Genomic DNA, 23,189 nt, shown 5'->3' with positions numbered 1-23,189 from the left:
TCTACCCTCCGCCCCACCAATCTTCCGGACGATCACGTGGGCCTGAACAGTAGGACAGCAGGTGAAAGACAAACTTAGAGTTATTCAACCTGGAAATATTGGCATTTGTGATCCATTTATTTTAATAGCTCTTAATTACCCCACTAGGGGCTCCAAGGGACTGGGGAGAAACACCTCAATTTCCAAACAGAGCAACAGACAAAATTCAGATCACATCGGGCCCATCCTTGGAGTGGTCTGTTGCATTTTTTTTTCAACTCTTCTCTATTCCCCCCCCCCCCCCCCCCCGTTCCAGCTTGGCTCAGACACGGGGCTCTTTCCAAAGAGCACTTTACGTCAGAAACATGCCCTACATTCTTCTCAGTACACAATTTATTTTTAAATTGATATCTGGGAATGCAGCGGGCTGTATCTTAAAAACCGGGCCTCGTCTCGGCCCCCATCTCCATCATCGGGCATCTCTTGGGCAGGAAATGCGATAGGGAAATTGGGCCGGAATCTTGAGCAGCTCTGTCATTCCATAACTTTTAGATTTAGTCTAATGATAGCATTTATTAAGTGGTGACCATGTGCTAAAGCATTTTTGTGCTTACCACTGAGGTAAAAGTGAGATAACTAAATTGGGTACCATCCCTGACCCACATTGGGCCACACTTTCAGACAGAGGGAGAGAGGGTATATTATCCCCATTTGGCAGGTGAAGTAACTGGGACCCAGGGAGGTTAAGGGACTTGCCCAAAGTGACAGAACAGGCAAATGGCAGACCTGGGAAGGGGATCCAGGTCTTATGACTCTCTGTCATTTGCTACTTCCACCAGGTCACATTGTCACCAAACAGTAGGAGAAAGAGTCGGTCGAAGAGCAACTTGTGTCGAGTGGGATCAGAGGGGGTCCCAGGCCTTGGGGACTCTACCAGTGTCCAGGGTGGGGGTGACGTGGGGGATGATTCCATGAGTACACCCTCTCAAGTATCTTACCAGCACTGAACAGGGCTCTTCGTTACACTTAGGGTTAAAGCCATGCCATCCGCAAACTGCACTGAAAATGTCGTGAACATTAAATAGCCACTGGCATTAAGTAAATGACCATCCAATAGAACCAGAGAGTTAAAGGGCAAATGGAAAATACTTCTTCAATGCTCTCATTCACAATATTTAGCTCCTCAGTTAAAAATAGATCCTGACTATTGTAACACCAATGGCCTCGGCTTTTACAGAGTGGCAGGGTTAAAGGTGGGCCTTTAGGGAACTAGACATTTGGGACAGATGGAACCGGATAATCTCACAATGAACAAAATGTAGAAACCAAAGAACTTCCAGGTATTATGCAGTAGAAATAAATCCCAGCCCAGCCGAGTGTCAAAAATAGCAGAGGAAGTCAAAACATAAAGCTTTCTAAATAGCCATACCTGAATACAGCTTCAAATAATCTCGTTCCACCACTCCAACAGAGAACCACCCCACACACTTATGAAGTCCAGGATTTGGAATCCAATCTTCTCTTGCCTATCATTAAATAAAGAAGAAAAGGGAAGATATTCTTTCCCTCAGCTTCCTGTTTCTCGGTCCCTGGTCAGTCCCTTTGAAAACTGGGGCTTAACCATAACTGAACATAAAAATCCCTCCTCACGTCGACACAGGGGCTGACCGGGTCAGTGGGAGCTATTTGTATGTGTACAAAAGTCCGCAAACCTATCATCAAGGGCCAACCTAACGTCACCGGGGTCTGCTCGCGACCAGGGAGAAATGACACTCTTGCTGCCGCAGGCCCCCCCCCCCCCCCCCCCCCCCGGGAGCCCTGATTGATAGACTGCAACCTGATTGATAAGACAACAACCGTTTTAACTACAATGGCCTGTTCTCCCTTCTAGAAACTCCTTACCATTGGCTTTAAAGCACTCGATCTTTTTGCCCCTCCTATCTTACCTCACAGATTTTCTACAGCCCACACACTTTGCTCCTCTAACACCAACCTACTCACTGATCCTCAGTCTCGTCTCTCTCACCAACGGCCCCTTGCCCATCTCCTCCTCTGGCCTGGAACTCCTTTCCCCTCCGTATCTGACAGAGCACCATCTTCCCCACCTTCAAAGTCTTATTAAAATCACATCTCCTCCAAGAGGCTTTCTCCAACTAAGCCTTCATCTCCCCCATTCCCTCTCCCTTCTGCACCACCCTTGCACATAGATTTATACCTTTTATTCACCCCACCCTCAGCCGCATAGCAGTTACGATCACATTCATAATTTATTTTAATATCTGTCTCCCCACCCTGACTGTAAGCTTCTTCAGGGCAGGGAAAGTGTCTATCAGCTCTGTCACACTGTACTCTCCCAAGTGCTTAGTACAGTGCTCTGCATCACCACTTCACTCTCCATAATTTAAAAAATAAAATAAAAAACCCAGCCAGAGAGTGTCCAGCTGGGAGGTGCTTTCTAGCTACTATCACAAGAGAATCAATCCCCTCCTCAACACCAAACTGGCTGAGTGACATCCAGGGCGGCCTGCTTCCGGTCTGGGCTTCGGAAAGCTGAGCAGGAATTAACTAACTCCATCGGACTGCTCTTCTGAGCCCCCAAGACACCCTGAGCCGAGCAATGGGGTCATCGTTGCCAGTGGAGGGTGCTCACCGTAACGCGCCCATGCCTAAAAACTGAGTTTTCTGGCTCATCTGTCTGGGGTAAAGGTGCTGCTCATGAAAAATGAACATCTGAGTTCCAGGCACCTCAGTGCTGGGCTACAGCCCACCCGGAGTCACCTGCTGGGACCATCCTTTTCTGCTAGGGTGCAGAAGAGGAAGCAGCATGTTCTAATGGAAAGAGTGCGGACCTGGGAGTCACAGGACCTGGGTTCTAATCTCTGCTCCCCCAACTGTCTGCTGGGTGACCCAAGGCAAGCCTCTTAACTTCTCTGTGCCTCAGTTTCCTCATCTGTAAAATGGGGATTAAGATGGTGAGCCCCATTGAACCTGGACTGCATTCAACCCGATTAGCTTGTATCTAACCCCAGCACTTAGTACAGTGTCTGGCACATAGTGAGCAGTGAACAAATACCATTAATTTAAAAAAAAGAATAATCCCATTTGACTGCCTGGTTTATTGGTCTTGGTTGGAAATGACGATATCAATGCGATATGGTTTGGACCCTGGACTCCAAAATGCCCAGTGGACCACACTCTTATGTTAGGTGAGAATCTAAAGGCTGAGAACAAAAAATAAGACTAATAACAACTGTAGCACTTGTTAAGTGCTTACTACATGCCAAGCACTGGGGTAGATAGAAAATAATCAAATTGGAAATAATCACTATCTAATATGATTCTCACAGTCTAAGGGGAAGGATAGGAATTTTAATCCCCATTTGACAGATGAGGACACTGAGACACAAAGAAGATACGTAATGTACCCTAGGTCACACAGCGGCCGGTGACAGGGCCAGGATCAGAACCCAGGTCTCCTGCCAATCAAGCTCTTTCACCTATTCTCCACAATTACACAAAGACTTACCATCTTGAATTTGTAGGGCATTTTTTTTATACTAACAGAGAGCTTTCGATTAATAATCGCATTGTATTCTTACAACATCGCTAGGACGGTAAGGAGAGGCAGGAAAAAGGAGAAAACTAAGACACAAAGCGGTTAAGTGACGTACTCAAGGTCACACAGGAGGCCAATGGCAGAGCTGGAACTCAAAACCGGATTTCCTGACTCCCAGACAAAGGTGCTCCCCTCATTCATCCCCAAACTGGTGAGTGAGTATTCGACTTTTGCCATAGTTACTTTCCCTTTTTCAAAAATGGTATTTGTTAAGCACTAACTTATTATGTGCCAAGCACTGTACTAAGCCCTGGGATACACACTAACTAGCTAATCAGGATGGACATGTCCCCATTTTACAAATGAGATAACTTTCATGATCAGCATTACCATGATAACAATTAAGTCCTTACCATCTGTAAGCATGAAAGTACATACGTGGTTATGAGATTGGACACAGTTTTGCTACACAAGGCTCACAATCTATCTTATCCTTATTTTACAGAAAAAGAAACTGAGGCCCCCAGAAGCTGTCCCGCCCGAGATCACATAATAGGCCAGAAGTGCAGCCAAAACTCAATCAATGGTATTTAGGTTTTTTCTTTTCATTTTTAATGGTATTTGTTAAGCATTTACTAAGTGCCCAGGTATCGTACTAAGTAGACTGGACACAGTCCATGTCCTACAAGGGGCTCACGGTCTTAATTCCCATTTTACCGACGAGGCAACTGAGACACAGAAGTGAAGTGACTTGCCCAAAGTCATGCAGCAGACAAGAGGCAGAGCCTGGATTAGAACTCGGGTCCTTCTGGCTCCCAGGCCCGCGGTCCATCCAGTAGGCCACACTACTTCTCAACTTCTGTTTCAAAGCCAAGCTCTGTGAGAAGGTCAGGATATTGAGGCAGAAACAGAAGCGGGTCCAGGCAATGCCAAAAACAAATGTCACCATATGGCAAAGGACATTTGTAACAGGGGCTCAGTGAGGAAGGGTTGTTCAGTAGCATTTGGCCTTTCCACCTGCTCCCGGCACATGAATGAAATCTCGCCCTCAAACAACAGTATCTTCCAGCCTAACGGCAGCCTACTGTGAAATTTACCCATGAGGCCGGTCCTACAATTAGTCTAGTGGGAAAGAGTCCAGATCTGGGGCTCGGGAGGCCTGGGTTCTAGTTGGGGTTCAAGAGCCAGACTCAGCCACCTCCATCAACAACCTGCAAACTCCCAGTTGGCAAGGACCCACAAAGAAGAACTTTGGCATAGGGTTCAACATGGGCACTAAATTCATACACTCATATTAAGAGACTAATATTCCTCTAGTGATATTAGAAGAGAATATAGAAGGGACTAATATTCTCTCCTTGTGGGCAGAGAACGTAATCAACCAACTCTCTTGTACTGTACTCACCATACAGTGCTCTGCACATGATAAGCACTCATTAAATTACGTTGATAGATTTTTCTCTTTGGTAGGATGTTAAAAAGGCTCTACCTTCCTCTCCCTTCTCCTCCTCTGAGCAGTCTAAGTGAATCTCGATTCGTGGTAGAACAAAACACCTAATTAATTATGGTACCTGTTAAGCATTTACTACGTGCCAAGCACTGTTCTAAGCTCTGGAATAGATGGGAGTTAATCAGGTGGGACACAGTCCCTGTCCCACACGGGGCTGCAAGTCTAAGTGTTACGGGGTAGGATTCAATCCCCATTTTACGGATAAGGCAACTGAAGCGCAGAGGAAGTGAAGTGACTTGCCCAAGGTCGCCCAGCAGACATGTGGCAGAACCGGGATTAGAACCCAGGTCCTCTGACTCCCACACCTGGGCTCCGTCCGCTTGCCCAAGCTGTTTCTCTAGTTTACTGTTTAGCTTTCAGAGGTTTTCCTTACATCGACTCATAGAATCAAGCGATGATGGTGTTATAATACAGCTATATCTTTTAAAGACTGCCCTCTTGTGTTTCTGGACTATGTTATTGTTGCATATTATTTCCACCGCACTCACTGACTACTATATTATACTATACCTTCCTCTCCTGCCTTAGAAATTACAGAGAGAAAACGGTCGCACCCCATTCTAAATTGAAGCTCTTCAAATGAACGAATATAAGAGTTGTCACTGAAAAGCTGTAAAAAAAAGTGTGTCTTACCAGGTCCAAAGTCCTCTGTTCCATCCTCCTAACGGAACCAAACAGAAGCGCTGACAGGTCAGAGCCGTGTACGGGAAGAATAAAGCAGCGGGTCTTACTGTGGCTGGTTCGGCCCAGGAAACAACAGAAAGAGGACCTCGCTACGGCAAGTTCAATGAAACCGTCTGAGATTGAAAATCCCCTTGCAGCACCTGCTGACGACAAAGGGGAGTCCTGCCGAAAACCTGCCCAGGGGTCCTCTGATGGAGGCAGCATGGTGTAGCGGATGGAGCGCGGGCCTGGGAGTCAGAAGGTCATGGGTTCTAATCCCGGCTCCAATTGTCTGCGGTTTGACCTTGGGCAAATCACTTCACTTCTCTGCGCTTCAATTACCTCAGCCGTAAAATATGGGGATTAAGAGAGTGAGCCCCGTGTGGGACAGGGACTGTGTCCAACCTGATTCATTTGTATCTACCTCAGCGCTTAGAACAGTGCTTGACACATAGCGCTTAACAAGTACCATTATTATCGAACACGCCCTCGCTGACCCAAGGGACCAGATCCACAAGAAGCGGTTTAGCTGGCATGATGCAGTGACAGCCCACAGAACCTTTTAGGGAAATCCTCAGGCACTAGAGGCTAGATCCAGGCCTCCCCTCCCAACCTCTCCGTATCTGGCTCCAGAGCCCTCGGGTTTGCTATCGGTTCCCCAGGACCACTGGTGGTGTTTCTGAGTTGCCGGGTTCGGAGACCAGAGCCAAGGTGGGGAGGGATTGGGCTCTGCTCAATGAAACCCTGGAAATAAAGCCACCCAGTGTAGCTCAAAACCAGATGGGGGATGGAACAGCTGAAACCCACATAAATGCCATCACTGCTTCAGGGCCTAGTGAATAGAGCACAGGCCTGGAGTCGGAGGGACCTGGGTTCTATCCCCAGCTCTGCCACTTGTCTGCTGTGTGAGCTGGGGCAAGTCACTTCAGTTTTCTGTGCCTCAGTTCTCTCACCTGCGAAATGGGGATTGAGACTGCGAGTCCCACGGTAGGACGGGGACTGCATCTGATCTGATTTGCAGAAACAAGAATTACAAAAGATCTAGACAAGCCCACCTTGGAGAAATTGCGGTAGGAGCCCAGCTGACTTTCCCTCTCAGACCTCCCTCCTTCTAGGAAAGAAGGTGGGAGAGAAAGGAGGTGGGAGATACACTAGTGCTTTTCAGTCCTATAAAAGGTGACTCTGGAGATTACCCACAATATCTTGCTGGCCACAACCCCTGAGAAAAGTCATTCAGTCAGTCATCTGTATTTATTGAGCACTTACTACGTGCCAAGCGTTGTACTAAGCTCTTAGGAGAGTACCATATCACAGAGATATTCCCTGCCCCCCACAACGGGCTTTCAGTCTAGAAGGCTAGACAGACATTAGTATAAATAAATGAATTACAGATATGTACATAAGTGCCGCGGAGCTGGGAGGGGGGCAAGTCAGAGTGCCGCAGAAGGGAGCTGAAGAAAAGGAAAAGAGGGCTCAGTCAGGGAAGGCCTTTTGGAAGAGATGTTCCTTCAAAAAAGCTTCGAAGGTGGGGAGAGTAGTCGCCTGTCAGGAATGAAGAGGTAGGGCCTTCCAGGCCAGAGGCAGGACACACGATAAGTGCTCGATAAATATGACTGAATGAAATGGGCAAGAGGTCAGTGGCGAGATACATGAGATCAACGTACAGCGAGAAGGCTAGCACTAGAGGAGCGAATTGTGCAGGCTGGGTTGTAGTAGGGGAGTAGCGAGGTGAGGTAGGAGGGAACAAGGTGAAGGTGTGAAGATGTAATAATAATAATTACGGTATTTATTAAGTGTTTACTATGTGCCAGGCATTGTAGTAAGTGCTGAGTTGGATACAAGCAAATCGGGTTGGACACAGTCCCTGTCCCATGTGGGGCTCACAGTCTCAAATTCCCATTTTAAAGATGAGGTAACTGAGGCGCAGAGAAGTAAAGAGACTTGTCCATGTTCACACAGCAGAGAAGTGGCGGAGCTGGGATTAGAACCCATGACCTTTTGACTGCCAGGCCCGTGCTCTATCCACTACGCCATGCCGCTGCTCTGTATGGGTTGGGACCACAGCCAAGCAGATTTAAGTTAAATACTGGGGGGAAACAGTGGGCCATCTTGGTTTCCAGTGGGGGGGATGTGAGCCTGCCTTCTAGACTGTGAGCCCGTTGTTGGGTAAGGATTGTCTCCGCTGCCAAATTGTACTTTCCAAGCGTGTAGCACAGTGCTCTGCTCACAGTAAGCGCTCAATAAATATGATTGAATGTAGGCAGCGTGGCTCAGTGAAAAGAGCACAGGCTTGGGAGTCAGGGATCATGGGTTCTAATCCCGGCTCCACCGCTTGTCAGCTGCGTGACTTGGGCAAATCACTTAACTTCTCTGTGCCTCATATACTTCATCTGTAAAATGGGGATTAAGACTGTGGGCCCCATGTGGGACAAGCTGATCACCTTGTATCCCCCCCCAGCGCTTAGAACAGTGCTTTGCACATAGTAAGCGCTTAGCAAATACCATCATCATTATTATTATAACTGTGGTAATATCTTCCCTTGAGGTTTGGAAGCAATCCCCTCCAGGGATCCTGCCTGAGGCAGGTGAGATGATGTCGCTTTCACTCCTCCCCGCCTCCCAATTCAGTGTCTACTGGCCCTGCCCTCCCCAGTGGCAGTAATAATAATAAATAATGTTGGTATTTGTTAAGCGCTTACCTCGTGCAGAGCACTGTTCTAAGCGCTGGGGTAGATACTGGGAAACGAAGTTGTCCCGCGTGAGGCTCACAGTCTTCACCCCCATTTTACAGATGAGGGAACTGAGGCACAGAGAAGTGAAGTGACTTGCCCACAGTCACACAGCTGACAAAGGGCAGAGTCGGGATTCGAACCCATGACCTCTGACTCCCAAGCCCGGGCTCTTTCCACTGAGCCACACATTCAAACCCAGCGCCTATCAAAGGGCATCATGAAGTACGCGTCTTCAGGAACAAAGTAAAGAAAAGGAACTTGATTTCTCAATGTAGCCCCAGGTTGCACTGTAGCAAAATGCAGAAGCCAAAGGAGAGCAGAATGGGTTGACATTTCCCTTTCCAGTTACAGTCTTTTCTGGAGACTTGGAAATCAAACAATGGATGACGGCCATGCCCGGGGATCCGACAACTGTAAACAATTTCATTTTCCCCCTGTTCCTCCTGTCTCACTAATCACTCTACTTAAATACACTTAATCATGTAAGGCATTCAATCCACTACAAAGATCAATCTCCACTCCAGACGAAGCAATAATACATCTTTTGTGTTCTCCTTAGCAGCTGCCCAGTTTGGATCCAAGCTTTGGATTTATATTCCTTCCCGGGTCTAACAGTAACAACTTGTTTGTCCTGTCTTCTCAAAAAATGTCTCATTACTCTTCCATACCGCATTTATAATCCCCATTTGAACTGAACCTCCTCGTCTTTAACTTTAAAATCCAGCGGGCTTTAGAATAACCCACTGAAATGGCCAATTCTTCAAATAGGGCGGGCTGGTGAGACCCAGCATATATAACCTCTCCCAGAAAAGAAGACGTGTTAAGATTCCATGTCACCAAAACTCCAGGAGGTCAGGGCTTTTCCCTGTACAAAATTCTCTTTTTGTTCTTTTGGCCATTTCCTGAGTTTTCCCCAGAAACAGACTCAGTTCATTCAAACAAAGCCCTGAGTCAGAACTAAAAGGAATTTACCCTTCCAGTAATGACTCCCCCTCTCAATTTAATTTTTTAATAAGGGATTGTTGACTTTGCAGTCTTTACTAGATGCTGGTTGAAGTCCAAATCCCAGCTTGGCAAAAGGAAAACTAATAAACTGCTTCGTATTTTGGAACTTCAATCTTCTTTCTGAATCACCAAATTTCAGCAAGATTCCATTGCAAAATTAATTCTCTGACACATTCCCATCTCTTGTCTAGACACATTATATAGAAAGGAACAAATCATGTTTCTGCAGCTCAGACATAAACTGCAAAGAGTGGACTATCCTTTGCCAAAACAACAACAACAAAAAATCTTTGCTGAACTGACAGCATCAACTTGACAGTATTTGAGGTCAAAACAAATAAATGCCCCGTGTTTATTTTTAACTTCATCATGGAAAAATGATAGTATTTTCTAAACTCATACTATGAGTCAAATCCTGGGCTACATGCTGGGATGGATACAATTATTCTCCCAACTGCATCTCGCAAGTGGGTGGGATTTTACACTTGAGGATAACTGAGGGACTGGAGGGTTGTGACATGCCCACAACTACACAGAGGCCAGCGGCAAAACCGGGACTAGATCCAAGTCTCCCAGCTCCCAGTCCCATTCTCTTTCCGCTAGGCAATGCTGCCTCCTGTGCAGTAGGAGTCATCATATAATTAATTCTGGTATTTAAGTTCTCTCCTGGGATCGATAATCAATAATAAAGGAACGAGTAGCCAAGAAATACACCGAAGAGCAACGTTAGGACGACTTGCTATGAAGAGCCTGGAAAAAGTCATGAAAGGTGCTGATGTAACAATTGCCACAAAAGTATAAATTGTCAACTCTATGGTGTTTCCAGTGACAATACATGGATCCGAAAGCTGGTCAGTGAAAAAACAGGATAGAAAAAGTATCGATTCTTTTGAAATGTGGTGTTGGAGAAGGCTTTTGCGAATACCATGGCCTGCCCGGAAAACAAATAAATGGATTTTGGAGCAAATTAAACCAAAGGGGTCTTTGGAAGGCCAAATGACTCGACTTAGATTAGCATACTTTGGACACATAATCAGGAGGACTGATTCTCTGGAGAACACACTAATGCTAAGAAAAGTCCAGGGAAAACGTAGAAGAGGCAGACCAGCAGCTAGATGGACAGAGATCACAACGATAATGGAAGAACTATTAGAGAGGTTGCGGATTATGGCAGAGGACAGGACGTTCCGGAGAATGTACATCCATGGAGTCGCTATGAATGGGAAATGACTCGATGGCACTTAATAATAATAATATTAATACTAATACTACGTGCCAAACACTGTTCTAAGCTCTGGGGTAGATAAGAGGTTATCAGTTTAGATGCAACCCCTGTCCCATATGGGGCTCAGAGTCTAGGTAGGAGGGAGTAGGATTTAATCCCAATTTTACAGATGATAAAACTGAAGCACAGAAGTTAAGTGACTTGGCCGAGGTCACACGGCAGACAAGTGGTGGAGCTGGGATTAAGAACCCAGAGTCTCTTACTCCCAGGCCCAAGCTCTTTCCACTAAGCCATGCTGCTTCCCTCCAAAGGGGCTTGCTCTCTTTACCCCTTGGAAAAAGTATCATGCCAACTTCATGATAAATTTTTCTCCATCTAGCTATAACTTGTCTAAAAGAGAAATCCTCACCTTCCCTGTCTAAACCCTCTACTCTCTTGAACTTTTCCTTCTCAATCAACCTCACCTCCATCCTCTTTGCCCCAGAAGTCCACAACCTTGGTCCTCAATTCTTCCGTATCATTCAGCTCTCATATTCAGTCTGCTGCCAAATCCTGCCGGGTTTTCCTGTCCAACATCTCCCAGTTCTGCTCCTCCCTCTCCTCCCAAACGGCTACCACCCTGGTACGAGTTCCTGTCTTGACTCGACCAGATTATTGCATTAGCCTCCTCGCTGGTCCCTCAGCCTCCAGCCTCTCCTCGCTCTAATCTACACTAGGTTCTGACTCCCTGTCTCATCAGCACAAAACAAAAAACTCCTCACAATCATGTTTAGTGTTCTCTTCTCACCCCATACCCCAACTCTTCCATATCTTTCCAAGCCCACCTTCTAGCTGACTCTCTGGTTTCCATCCCCTGGCTCCTCCTGTTCCCATGGTTTGGAATTCCTCCCATCCCCTCCTCCTCCACAACATTTTTCTCACTAATTTCCCAGACCCGTGATCCATATCACCCCTTCAGCCTACTCTAGCACTCCTAAACTTTATTCACAACGTCCTTAGTACTCACACATATATCCACTCCATTTATTTCTACCATTCAGTGGTAACATTTTTACTGTTTAGCTCCCATATTAGTGTAAGCTCCTTGTGGGCAGGGGAATGTGTCTTTTTGTTATTGTGCACTTCCCAAATGCCCAGGACAGTGTATCGTGCAAACTGGGTGCTCAACAAATGCTACTACTAAACATGTCTAAAACCATATTTGATAAAAACGATGCCCAGAGTTCTGCTAAAAATGGTGGCGAGAGTAGCCTACACAGGAAAAATCAGAAGAGAAAGAAACTCCACTCTCAGAATCTCAAAGGGAAAAAAAAATCACAAAAGAACAGTAAGATCAATAGGGAGGCATCAAAGTGGATTGGAATGGCGGTCGAGATGGAGGCCGAAAGCTGATAAAATGGGGCAGATACCTGTAGGAGTTAATTCTGCAGTTTAATGTTCTAAGGATCTGGCACAGTAGCTGACCCTCTTGTTCCCCGTAGGTTGAGTGCCCTATGTATGGAATTGACTCTCAGATTTTGTATTTCCTCAAGTCGCTTAAACCACGCGCCCTAGTGGAAAGAGCACAGATCTGAAAGTCACAAGATGTGGGTTCTAAACTCGACTCCTCCACTCGTCTATTGTGGGATCTTGGGCAAGTCATTTAACTTCTGGGCTTCAGTTTCCTCATCTGTAAAATGGACTTTTTACAGATGGGCACAGTGGACTTATTACAGAAACAGCATGGCCTAGTGGATAATGCATGTGCCTGGGAGTCGGAAGGTCATGGGTTCTAATGAGGACTCCGCCAGGTGTCGGCCATGTGACCTTGGGCAAGTCACTTTTGGGTCTCAGTTACCTCATCTGTAGGATGGGGATTGAGACTCTGAGCTCCATGGGGGACAGGGACTGTGTCCAACCTGATTTTGCTTCTAGCCACCTCAGTGCTTAGTACAGTGCCTTGCACACAGTAAGTGCTTAACAGATACCATCATTATTATTTAAATCTTACTCTCTTCTACTCAGACTGGGTGTCCCCACGTGGGACAAAGGAATGTGTCCTCCTGAGTTATCTTGTATCTACCTCAGCTCTTAATACAGTGAATGCTTGGTAAATAAGAAGCTATTAACAAGCATCATAATGATTATTAGTAGTAATAGCAACCCAAAGATGTTTTCACATCAGAGATGAAATATCCTTGGAAACCAATTGATCTCCCTAACACATGCCCTTATCTGAAGTAAACTGCACTTCTTTTGAGGGGCAGGCCATATCTTGCACTGCTTGAATCAAATTACGAGGCCCTATAGATATTATGGTTTCAACAAAATCTAGCATGAAGAAGTCCACTACTAATAAGCTAAGGCATTGTGCTTCCCAAATTCCACATGACTTCTGGTGTGTAGTGATAGAGAACTCAAAATTAACCCAACCACTTTTGGGCATCAGCTTTTGGGCTATACCTGCAACCCGAGCAGAATAAACAACCTGTGGGTTTTTTACGGTGTTGTTTTTGTTTAGTTTAGTGTAAAGTTGTGTACACTAGTCATAATGACTGCTGATAGTTGTCAATATCAATGCTGCCTTTTGTTTTTTATTTGGGTTAGTGTAAAGTTGTGTACACTAGTCATAATGACTGCTATTTGTCAATATCAATGCCCCGTTTTGTTGTTTTTGTTTGGGTTAGTGTAAAGTTGTGTACAGTGGTCTTCATGACTGTTGATATTTGTCAATATCATTACTACATGAGCTGCCTGCCAGACTACATTGCACTTCCGGGAGAAATTCTTTGGGTCGGGATTACACTCCTTTCAACCCATTATGTCGAGAATGTAGAACCTTGCCAACTCCCCAGGGCCATCAATTGGCTGCTCAGGTCACCAGCCTGGGTCATTCATTGAGTGACTGAGAACCAGCTCCAGACAATTGAGTCCCTCATTTTATTGGAACTTGGGAAGAAGAGGTTTTCTGGGTGTCTTCCAAATGAAAAAAGAAGGGTCCAGCCCAAGTAGGAAGGTTGCCTCGTGGTTGATTTGCTCTCGTCTGTCAGGGATTCAGCCCCTTAAAACAGCTGTCTGCTATTTCTGCAGGTCAACACGCTCCCGTTGAAAGGTGGTGGAATTTGTGGAGCCATGTGGGAAGGCTGTTTCTGGCAATCAAATCAAGCTCCCATCATCAGAGGCTGCGAATCAGGCCTTTAAAGCAAGAAGATGCTGTTGCAGCAGATACCAGGCGTTTAGGTCAGGTCTGAAGCTCCATAATACTACTTGCATAAAACCCAAGAGCAGAACATAGCGGGCTTCATAAATGAGAGGACGAGATCTCATGAGACTACAATTTTTATGAGATGGATGACTTGGATATTATTTTGAATATAAGGACTATTGAACTTGGGCTCATTCAAAACTTCGAGTGAACTACACTATCAGATGAAGACAAAACTTGGGGATTCCTTGCCGAGAAATGACCTCGTTGGTCAAGACAAAAAACAGCTGTGGCTATAAATCTTACTTCAGTGCTATCTACATCACACTCCTTTAAGATCTGGTTCATAAGCAGAGTTCTAACCAGGCAGAACTTTCTGGCTGCTCGGGTCTTTATTGAGTTTAATTGTGAGTCAAATCAGTGGATGGTATTTTAGTGCTTACTGTTCCGGTAAGCACAACCATGTGCCAAAACCACAATTCCTGCTGTGGGCTCAGAGGGGAAGCAGATGACAATCATGTCAGTTCAGTAGGAGCAAGAACAAGGATGCCGTGGCCAGGGACATCAGTCTATTAAGGTGAAGTGACCAAAAGAATCATTGAATATGTGTATATGTTAATAATGCTGAAGGTAGAGGGCGAGAGCACGGGCTTAGGAGTCAAGAGGATGTGGGTTCTAATCCCGGCGCTGCCACTCGTCTGCTCTGTGACCTTGGGCAAGTCACTTAACTTCTGTGCCTCAGTTACCTCCTCTGTAAAATGGGGATTAAGACTGTAAGCCCCATGTGGGACAGGGACTGTGTCCAACCTGATCGCCTTGTATCTACCCCAGCGCTTCAGTCAATCAATCATAATCATTGAGCACTTACGCATGCAGGCCACTGTATTAAACACTTGAGAGAGTATAATATAACAGGCATAGTCTCTGCCCACATCAAACTTACAGTCTAGAGCTACAGTTTCCGTCCTGTGAGGCCCCTGTTTATGTGTGATTTGGGCCCTGGGGGAAGAGATTTACCTGCTGAATGACTTTAGGCAAGTCACAGAACTTCTCCAAGCATCACCTGTCTCATCTATAAAATGGGCTAAAATACCTGCTCTTCCTCTTGCTTAGATTATGAGCCCTGTGTGATATTTACTGAGTGCCTGATGTGTGCAAAGGACTGTATTAAGCACTTGGGAGAGTACAATTCGACCTTACTGGTAGACCCGTTCCCTGTCCACCGGGACTCTGTCCAATCTGATCACTTTCCATCTACCCCAGCACTCAGTACAGTGCTTGGCAAATAGTAATAATAATGCTTGGCACTTAATATCATTATTTATTTGTATTGATGTCTGTCTCCCACTTTTTAGACTTTTAGCTCTTTGTGGGCATGGAATGTGTCTGTTTATTGCACTCTCCCAAGCACTTAGTACATGCTCTGCACACAGTAAGCACTCAATAAATACGACCGGATGAATTATTAACTGACTCGGTCCGGAGCTCCCAGGGCCCTGCCCGACTCCACCTCAGGCCATCCCCTGAGAAGGAGACCTATCAACTAACCAACAGCAACAGCAGAATCAGTGGAGATTCTTCGACGCTGAGTGTTTTAGAAAGGTCATTCCTGGACGGGAAACAGACCTGTTGAAAACCAGACAGTCCAGTCCAAACCCAGTTAAAGGGCCATCCTGCCTTGGCCCGGTCTAATCTAGATGGCCACTGACAGCCCCGACTCGGGGCCATCAAAAGACTGGAACTCCTACACGTTGACCACTGGGGCAGGGCGGATGGAAATGGTTGCCCCAGGGGTAAGGCCGTGCGCCCCGCATGCCATCCGGCTCCAGCAGCAGCGGCAAGCTGCACTCGGGAGCCAAGTAACAACCAAAGATCGTGAGCGGGTCAGTCCAAAGGCTAATCACTTAATGAGTGGTATTTATTGAGCACTTACTACGTGCAGAGCACTGGGAAAGTACCACACAACAGAGTTGGTAGATGGGGCTTATACCCAGAAGGAGCTTACAGTCTACGGGGGGGGAGTCCACCCCACATATGACCTTGTTGCCCTCCCAGTCACCCTCTACCCCACCCATGACCTTGTTGCCCTCCTAGTCACCCATCCTCATGGCGAGGGGTGGACTGTCCATCATCCGTAGCTTCGCCCTCTCCGTCCCTAACTTTCCCTCCAGCGACCCAGCGTGGACCACGCCGGCTGGGTCCGATCCAAACCCTTCTGAAGTCTGCCACGGTTTCCAACCACGTACCTTTCTGGGAGTAAATATTCCACAGGGAACGTGTCTACCAACTCTGTTATAGTGTACTCTCCCAAGTGCTTGGTACAGTGTTCCGCACACTGTCAGTGCTCAGTAAATACCACTCAGTGATTGATTCTGACCTCCTGCCAGGTGACAACGGTAAATCAGCTGATTTACTACAAAACTAACCGTCGTCTCCGTTCTGGCTTTACCTTAGGGGGAGACAGAAAGCAAAGAAAATTCTTTACCTTTGATACTTAGTCCCCTTCCCCTCTCCAGTGGACAGTGGGCAACCCACTGAAGGGGGGGAGGTGTTGGGAAGGCCAGTCATTCATTCGATTGTATTTATTGGGCGCTTACTATGTGCAGAGCACTGTACTAAGCACTTGGGAAGTACGATTCACATCCAGCTCTTTCAGGCCGGGCTCGGGCCTGCCAGAATCCTTCCCTGCAGCATGGAGACCACCCTCTGACTCCTTTTCTGTTCAGAATGCTTGGCGTATCCGCTTCTACAGGTAAGCAGCACTTGGTAGGACACAAACCACACTGGTCCGTGCTCTCACTTCAGCCTCCCCTTTCCTTCTAGAGGGCTTGTGGAGCCACCGTATTATGGGGACGGGACAAAATCTGGCCTGGGAGCTCAGAGGGTCTCCACCTTCTGCTGCCTGGGGAAGCCTAGTACCTTAATCTGGCCCTTCCAATTTAGCCAGTCTCAATCCAGAAGAAACAACTTCATCCTCAATCTCCAGTGAGCATTCCCTTGAGTCACAGCCACTCTCCCAGAGACTCAATCAGCCAACTCACTACCCAGTGGAAGCCCCACAGATTCCTTAACCCACTTCACCTTTCTAAAGCCTTTATTCTTATGACCACTGGATGACATTCTTGTGGACCAGAATCCAACCCCAAAAGAGTCAGAGTAAACCCACTCGGGCGACAGAGAGTATCAGCACTTCCCTCCAAGGCCACGCTATCATATTGGATGGATGGCTCCAGCTATCCCCTTTCGTTTGGATGGTTCAACTCCAATATTCTAGAGAGCACACTACAAATAGTACAAAAACCCTAGAGGGTGTGCTATTGATTTGGCAGGGGCTAGAGATAAGGCAGACACTAGGCAAGATGCTCTCCCTAAAGAAGGCACTTGAGGAAAAAAAGCTAGGGAGGGTGTGGCAGATAAGATTGGGTATCGGGAGGCTTTTAGCCAGTCTGACTAATCACAACAGCCTTGATCAAATATTTCCTAGAGCACAATAGGTTCATGGAGTTCAGAAATTAATAGCTGCTCTCTTCATTACCGACTCAGCCCTCTCCGAGTTGTCCCTCAGCGCTACGACCTGAGACAAATGGCCGCTTCCCCAGAGACCATGGCTTGGGGTCTGCTGTGTTCTTCAGAAAGGGGAGAGCTTGGGATTTCCCCACACTACTTTAATTGGGCCTCGATTCAAGAAATCAGTACCTCAAATTCACAGAAATGTTTCTGTGGGGAGGGGTTGATGGGAGAGCAGTTGAATAGACTTAAAATACAGAGATTTGGACACAAGGAATCCTCAAGACTGCCCTTCTGAATCCAACTGACACTTGGAGGAATAGCAATCGAAATGATTCCAAGTCCCAACCATCCGGGGATAATGCAAATCAATCCGTCCCCTTACATCGAGAATGAACTAGAGAACAGAGAATGTTATCAACCGAAGAGCTTTATTTTTCAGAAAATAAAAAACGGAACTGTTGAAGTTCTGGGGCTAGCCAAATGGAAGCAACGTATATTTTTCAAACAGTGGTATCGCAATCGGATCCCAGAAGGAACTCACAGCTTCAGAGCTCGACAGGAGATGGAGAGAAAATGCTCTCAATGACCAGCAAGTACAGCTCAGGCATTAGAGTTGCAGGGGGCCAGGATAGCATCTATCTTCAACTAAGTCCCCTTAGTTTCTTTCTTATGATGAACATTCAGCCCTTCATCTGGAAGGCCACAGGGTCTTACTGTGGCAGCATTTGAAAAAAGGTTGTCTAATTCCACAGTCTGGGGTCTTAAAATCAAAATCTTCTTAAAAGGATACACTCATACTCTCTGTTCCGTTAATCCTAAAATGATTTTAACAAACTTTCCCTCTAAGCAGAACCCCAGAATCATCTGAACACAGACACGCCATGTTGCAGTATGAAAGCCAACCATTGTACATTATCCTTAAATTTGAGGAGGGGTTTGGGGGCTGTTCCCCCCCCCCCCCACACACCCCACCCCCACACCTTCACGGTGAAGTTAAAGAATTCTTGGGATGGAACAATTTCCACTGTGTTCTCCAGAAAAGGGGAGCCCAGGATTTCCCCATACTAACCTCCCTCCCTTAACTGGGTCTGGGTCGCTTCCAGAAAAAGAATCCAAAAGCTAAGAAAAATGAACAAGGCCAAGAAAAAGAGCTGTGGACCCAGCAAAGGCAACTTATAAGCACTTACGGGGGGCTCTGGACAGATTTCATTTCGATACATTAGATTTCTAATTTGGAGGTTTCGGAGGGCGCCGGGACAAGGGAAAGAAAACCAAAACCAGGCTCAATCAATCCACGCTACTAGGAAATAAGACCGGAAGAGGAGAAAACCTGGCCCTTTCCAAACAGCTCGACACGTAGGAGGCTGATCGACCCGGCAAGTCCGCCAAGCAAGGGGGAGAGGTTGGCTCCCGAGGCCAGTAGGCGCTCCTACTGGAAGAGCTCTCGGGGGTTCGAGCCTCGGTGTCCCGGAAGGGTGCGCGTGACCGTCCCCCTTTCCGCTCCCCAAAGATGGAGAGCGCCTCGGCCTGCCGGCCTAGACGACCGCCCTGGACCTAGCACCCGGTGGCGGGAGTGGAGAAGCCTTCCCAAATGAGAGCGAAAGCGGGTTGCGGCTCCAGCCTTTGGCACTGTTCCCCTCCCCTTTGACTTCTCCGTTCTTTCCGTCAACGTGAGGGCCTCTGTCCTCTCCAAGCCAGGGGCCCTGCTGACTACTCTCCACCGCACTTATGAAAAGCTGAACTGTTTCAAGGTGGCTGCCGTTCACGCCGGCTGCAAAAGCTAATTCTCCGCGCCCCAGACCACGAGCTTCTCCTGGCCTGCCTTCCTCGGCCATTTCTGTCTTAACTCCTTCACTCTAGATTCTCAGGGGCTGAAACGTTAACGGGGGACGAAAGCTGCCTCCCAAAACCAGAGAGGGGGAAAGTGCCGGGGCGAGTGACTAACCTCTAAAACGGACTGAAACCGAGGTTCGAAACCCACAGGGCAGTGGGAGCGGCGCCACCCGTCCTCCACCCGATTTCCGGCTGTGGACGCGATGCCACTGTGCTCTTTCCCACTTGTCCAGCGTGGATTCCTAGCCTCACTCACCACTTCCAAATGGGACTGGAGTACCGCCAATCTGGGTCGCTCAACCACCCGCGCTCCATGGCCCGCCTCGCTCACCAGCCATCCTGCCCTGTTTCCACTCCCCTCCCACCCCCACCCTGAACGGTTGACCTCTTCGCCCTCTGCTCCCCCGTACTCAAGCCCGCAACCAGCGAGGATCGGTCTGAGTTTCGCGGAGCTGTGGAGGGCGTGCCAGCGACGAGCCATCTTCCCGCTATAAGGGTCCTGTGGGAATCTGATTAGGGCAATCGATCGATCAATCCGGGGTATCTGAGCGCTCACGGTGTGTGGGGCGCTCTACTAAGAGTCTGGGGCATCCCGGCTCCTCCCCCGAGAGACGGTGCGGTGAGCTCCGACCAGCAGACACCGCCTTACAAAGGCCGCCAGAGTGGTTCCAGTTTGCGCCCTTGAGGACGGCGGAGCTTCTCTGCCACGCCGATGCATGCCCACTTCAAGGGCATGAGACCAAACGGATGTTAATGAGTTTCGGGCGCAGCTGGCCTGGATTGGAGTGCACCCACTCACGGGTTTCTAAGGCTTGGGACTTGAAAAGCAAATTCTCCCAACCCTAAAGCAAAAAATAATTAAAATAGAAGAGGCGGGGGGGGGGGGGGGGGGGGGGGGGGGGGGGGGGGAGGGAAGCTTTCTCCCTCCTCCTTAGACTGTGAGCCCCACCTGGGACCCGACTGTCCGGTTACCTACCCTAGCGCTTAGTTCGGTGGCTGACACATAATAAGCGCTTCAATGCCACGCTTTATTATCATTGGCAACGAAATGCGCCCATTTACAGTTTTGAAAGAGTGGGGTTTGGGGCCTTGGGGGAAGGGAGAGGACCCCCTAGATCGGTCCCTCGGCCTCCCCGGGATCCCCACCGCAGGATCCCGGCAAGTTGACCGGATCCGGTCAGGATTTTCACGGCCTCCGGGCCTCCGGGCCTCTGACCGACCGGGGCGGACTTGTCTCCAAGAGAACCTCGTCGCTTTCTGAAATCCGGCACCCCGTTAGGTCTGTGAGCTGTCTGTGGGGGTGGGGAATCCGTTCTACGGGTGGTGCGGGGGGACGAGGTGTGGGTGGCTGTTTTTCTTTCCTTTTTCTACAGTGATTCGCTGGTCGGGTTAATTTTTCATCAGGTCTGTCCTACCGTTGTGACCTCCGGAACAGGCCCCCTGGGGCCTTGGTTCTTTCTCCCCGCTCCAGATATTTCGGGTTTTGTTGCTGCGGAAGGAATCGGGGGGCGATAGGGGCAACAGCCTTCTGGTGCCCGGAGGGAGGGAGGGAGGGAGGGAGGGGGTTGCTCCTTTAAAACTCCAGTCGTGAGCCCAGCCGATTCCCGATTTCCTGCCTTGTATTTCTGTTCCTCCCAAGGAAGCAGCCCGGGGGGGACCCGCGCGATAAGCCGCCGCCCCCCGGCCGGCCTCTTCCCCAGGGTGGAGCCCCGTCCCGGTTTTGAAGCAGGGGGTCTCCGGCAAGGCCCGGCTGGGGATCTCGGGATGGGGAGGGCGGCGATCCGATCGGCCGGTGCCCGCTGCCGAGGCCCCGGGGGCCGGCTGCCGGTCCTCCCCGGCCTGGGGCTGCAGCGGCCGGCGCCCCGGCCCCGGGCGGCAGGGGTGGCCTGCTCCCGGTCCCGCTGGGGTGGCAGAAGGGAGGGAAGCCGGGGCCGGGGCGCCGGCTCCCCATCCCCTCGGGGGGGCCCGGCGGGGGAGGCGGAGGGAGGAGGGGCGAAGGGACACCTCGGGGGCCTCCGAGCCGCGGCCCCCGGCAGCGGCAGCAAGCAGCAGCAGCGCGGGGGAGGTGGGCGGCCGGTCCTAGGGGCCCGGGTGAAGGGAGGGGAGGGGAGGGGAGGGGAGGGGAGGGGAGGGGAGGGGAGGGCAGGACCGGCCTCGGCCTCGGGCTCGGCCTCGGCCTCGGCCTCGGGCTCGGCCCCCGCCGGAGCCCGCTCACCTGTGCTCCTGGGGTCCTCCAGCCGCACCGACCCCCGCAGCGCCAGCAGGACCGGCAGGACCAGCAGCAGGAAGAGGAGAAGCCCCGCGGGCCAGGAGCCCGATCCCCGGCCCGCCACGGAGGACTGCAGCTGCAGCGGCCTCGGCCTCGGGCCCGGCCCCGCCTCGGCCATGCTGGCGGCCTCCGCCCCGCCCGCGCCCCGCCCCCTCCCTCCCGGCCTCGCCGACGCCGCGCCCCGCACCGCTCTCAGCGCCGGGGGAGAGGGAGCCTCATCCGTCCGTGCCTTCATTCCGCGGCCTGTATTGAGCGCTCACCGCGGGCAGGCCGCGGGGCTGAGCGCTCGCCCTGGACAAATCGGTAACGGATTGACAGGCCGATCGGGGAGACGGACAGACGAGAACGGTGGCAAGAAATGGAATCGCAGGGGGTGGACGGCTCATTGAAACAGGAGCGGGTAAATCGAATCCAGGGGATGGACAGCTCCTGAACAAAATAAATAGGGTGATGAAATAGGGTGATCAGCTTGTCCCGCAGGCTTCGCCCCCATTGGACAGAGGAGGCAACTGAGGCCCCAGTGAAGTGACTTGCCCACAGGCCCACAGCTGACGAGTGGCAGAGGCGGGATTCGCACCCGGCACCTCTGACTCCCAAGGCCGGGCTCTTCCCACCGAGCCGCGCTGCCCCGTGGAGACCCGCCCCGCCCCCCTGCGGCCCGGCCCCGCCCCCCTGCGGCCCGGCCCCGCCCCCCTGCGGCCTCCGCCAATCCGCGACTCCGCCGCCGCCTTGGCCCCGCCCCCCTCGCCCCCTCGGCCGCTCAGCCCCACTTCCGGCCCCGCCCTCCTCAGCTCCTCTACCCCTCCGCTCGTGCCCGGGCCTGAGGCGCGGCGCGCGCGCACTGCCCTGGCACCGCCCTCCGCCTCCAGGCGGCGGCGCCCTGACAGGCCCGGGGCCCTCGCCCAACGTTCATTCAGTCAGTCAGTCAGTCAGTCAGTCAGTCAGTCAATCAGTCGGTCGTTCAGTCGGTCATTCAGTCGGTCATTCATTCATGCAATTAGTCATTCATTCATTTAGTCAGTCCGTCATTCAGTCAGTCATTCAATCATTCAGCCAGTCAGTCATTCAATCATTCATTCATTTAGTCAGTCAGTCATTCATTCAGTCACTCATTCAGTCAGTCATTCAATCATTCAGCCAGTCAGTCATTCAATCATTCATTCATTTAGTCAGTCATTCATTTAGTCAGTCATTCAGTCAGTCAGTCAATCATTCAGCCAGTCAGTCAGTCATTCAGTCAGTCATTCATTCAGTCACTCATTCAGTCACTCATTCAATCATTCAGCCAGTCAGTCATTCAATCATTCATTCATTTAGTCAGTCATTCAGTCAGTCAGTCATTCAGTCAGTCAGTCAGTCAATCATTCAGCCAGTCAGTCAGTCATTCAGTCAGTCATTCATTCAGTCACTCATTCAGTCACTCATTCAATCATTCAGCCAGTCAGTCAGTCCATCATTCAGTCAGTCAGTCAATCATTCAGCCAGTCAGTCAGTCAATCATTCATTTAGTCAGTCAGTCAGTCAGTCATTCAGTCACATTCATTCAGTCACTCATTCATTCAGTCAGTCAGTCCGTCATTCAGTCAGTCAGTCAATCATTCAGTGAGTCATTCATTCAGTCAGTCAGTCAGTCAGTCATTCAGTCATATTTATTGAGCACCGACTGTGTGCAGTCCCCTGGAAAGTACAGTTCAGCAACAGATAGAGACCGTCCCTACCCAAC

At 49.5% G+C, this 23,189-nt stretch overlaps 1 protein-coding gene across 4 annotated transcripts in view; it reads right to left on the bottom strand.

Moving 5' to 3' along the window:
* ST7 (suppression of tumorigenicity 7) overlaps positions 1 to 21,593 on the bottom strand; it is a 207,433-nt gene extending 185,840 nt beyond the window's left edge. For 2 of the 4 annotated variants that reach the window (XM_039913195.1, XM_039913197.1), the window contains exon 1: positions 21,413 to 21,593. In XM_039913195.1, coding sequence (XP_039769129.1) covers positions 21,413 to 21,584 — 172 coding nt within the window. In that variant the 5' untranslated portion in view covers positions 21,585 to 21,593. The remainder of the gene's footprint in view (positions 1 to 21,412) is intronic. The other 2 variants (NM_001242741.1, XM_029072643.2) reach the window with 2 other exon arrangements.
* Between the last annotated feature and the right edge of the window lie 1,596 nt (positions 21,594 to 23,189).

The sequence above is a fragment of the Ornithorhynchus anatinus genome, chromosome 10 (assembly GCF_004115215.2).
Source record: "Ornithorhynchus anatinus isolate Pmale09 chromosome 10, mOrnAna1.pri.v4, whole genome shotgun sequence".
Classification (NCBI taxonomy): Eukaryota; Metazoa; Chordata; class Mammalia; order Monotremata; family Ornithorhynchidae; genus Ornithorhynchus; species Ornithorhynchus anatinus.
The sequence above is the reverse complement of the archived record's forward strand: the minus strand, read 5'-3'. Positions and strand labels throughout refer to the sequence as shown.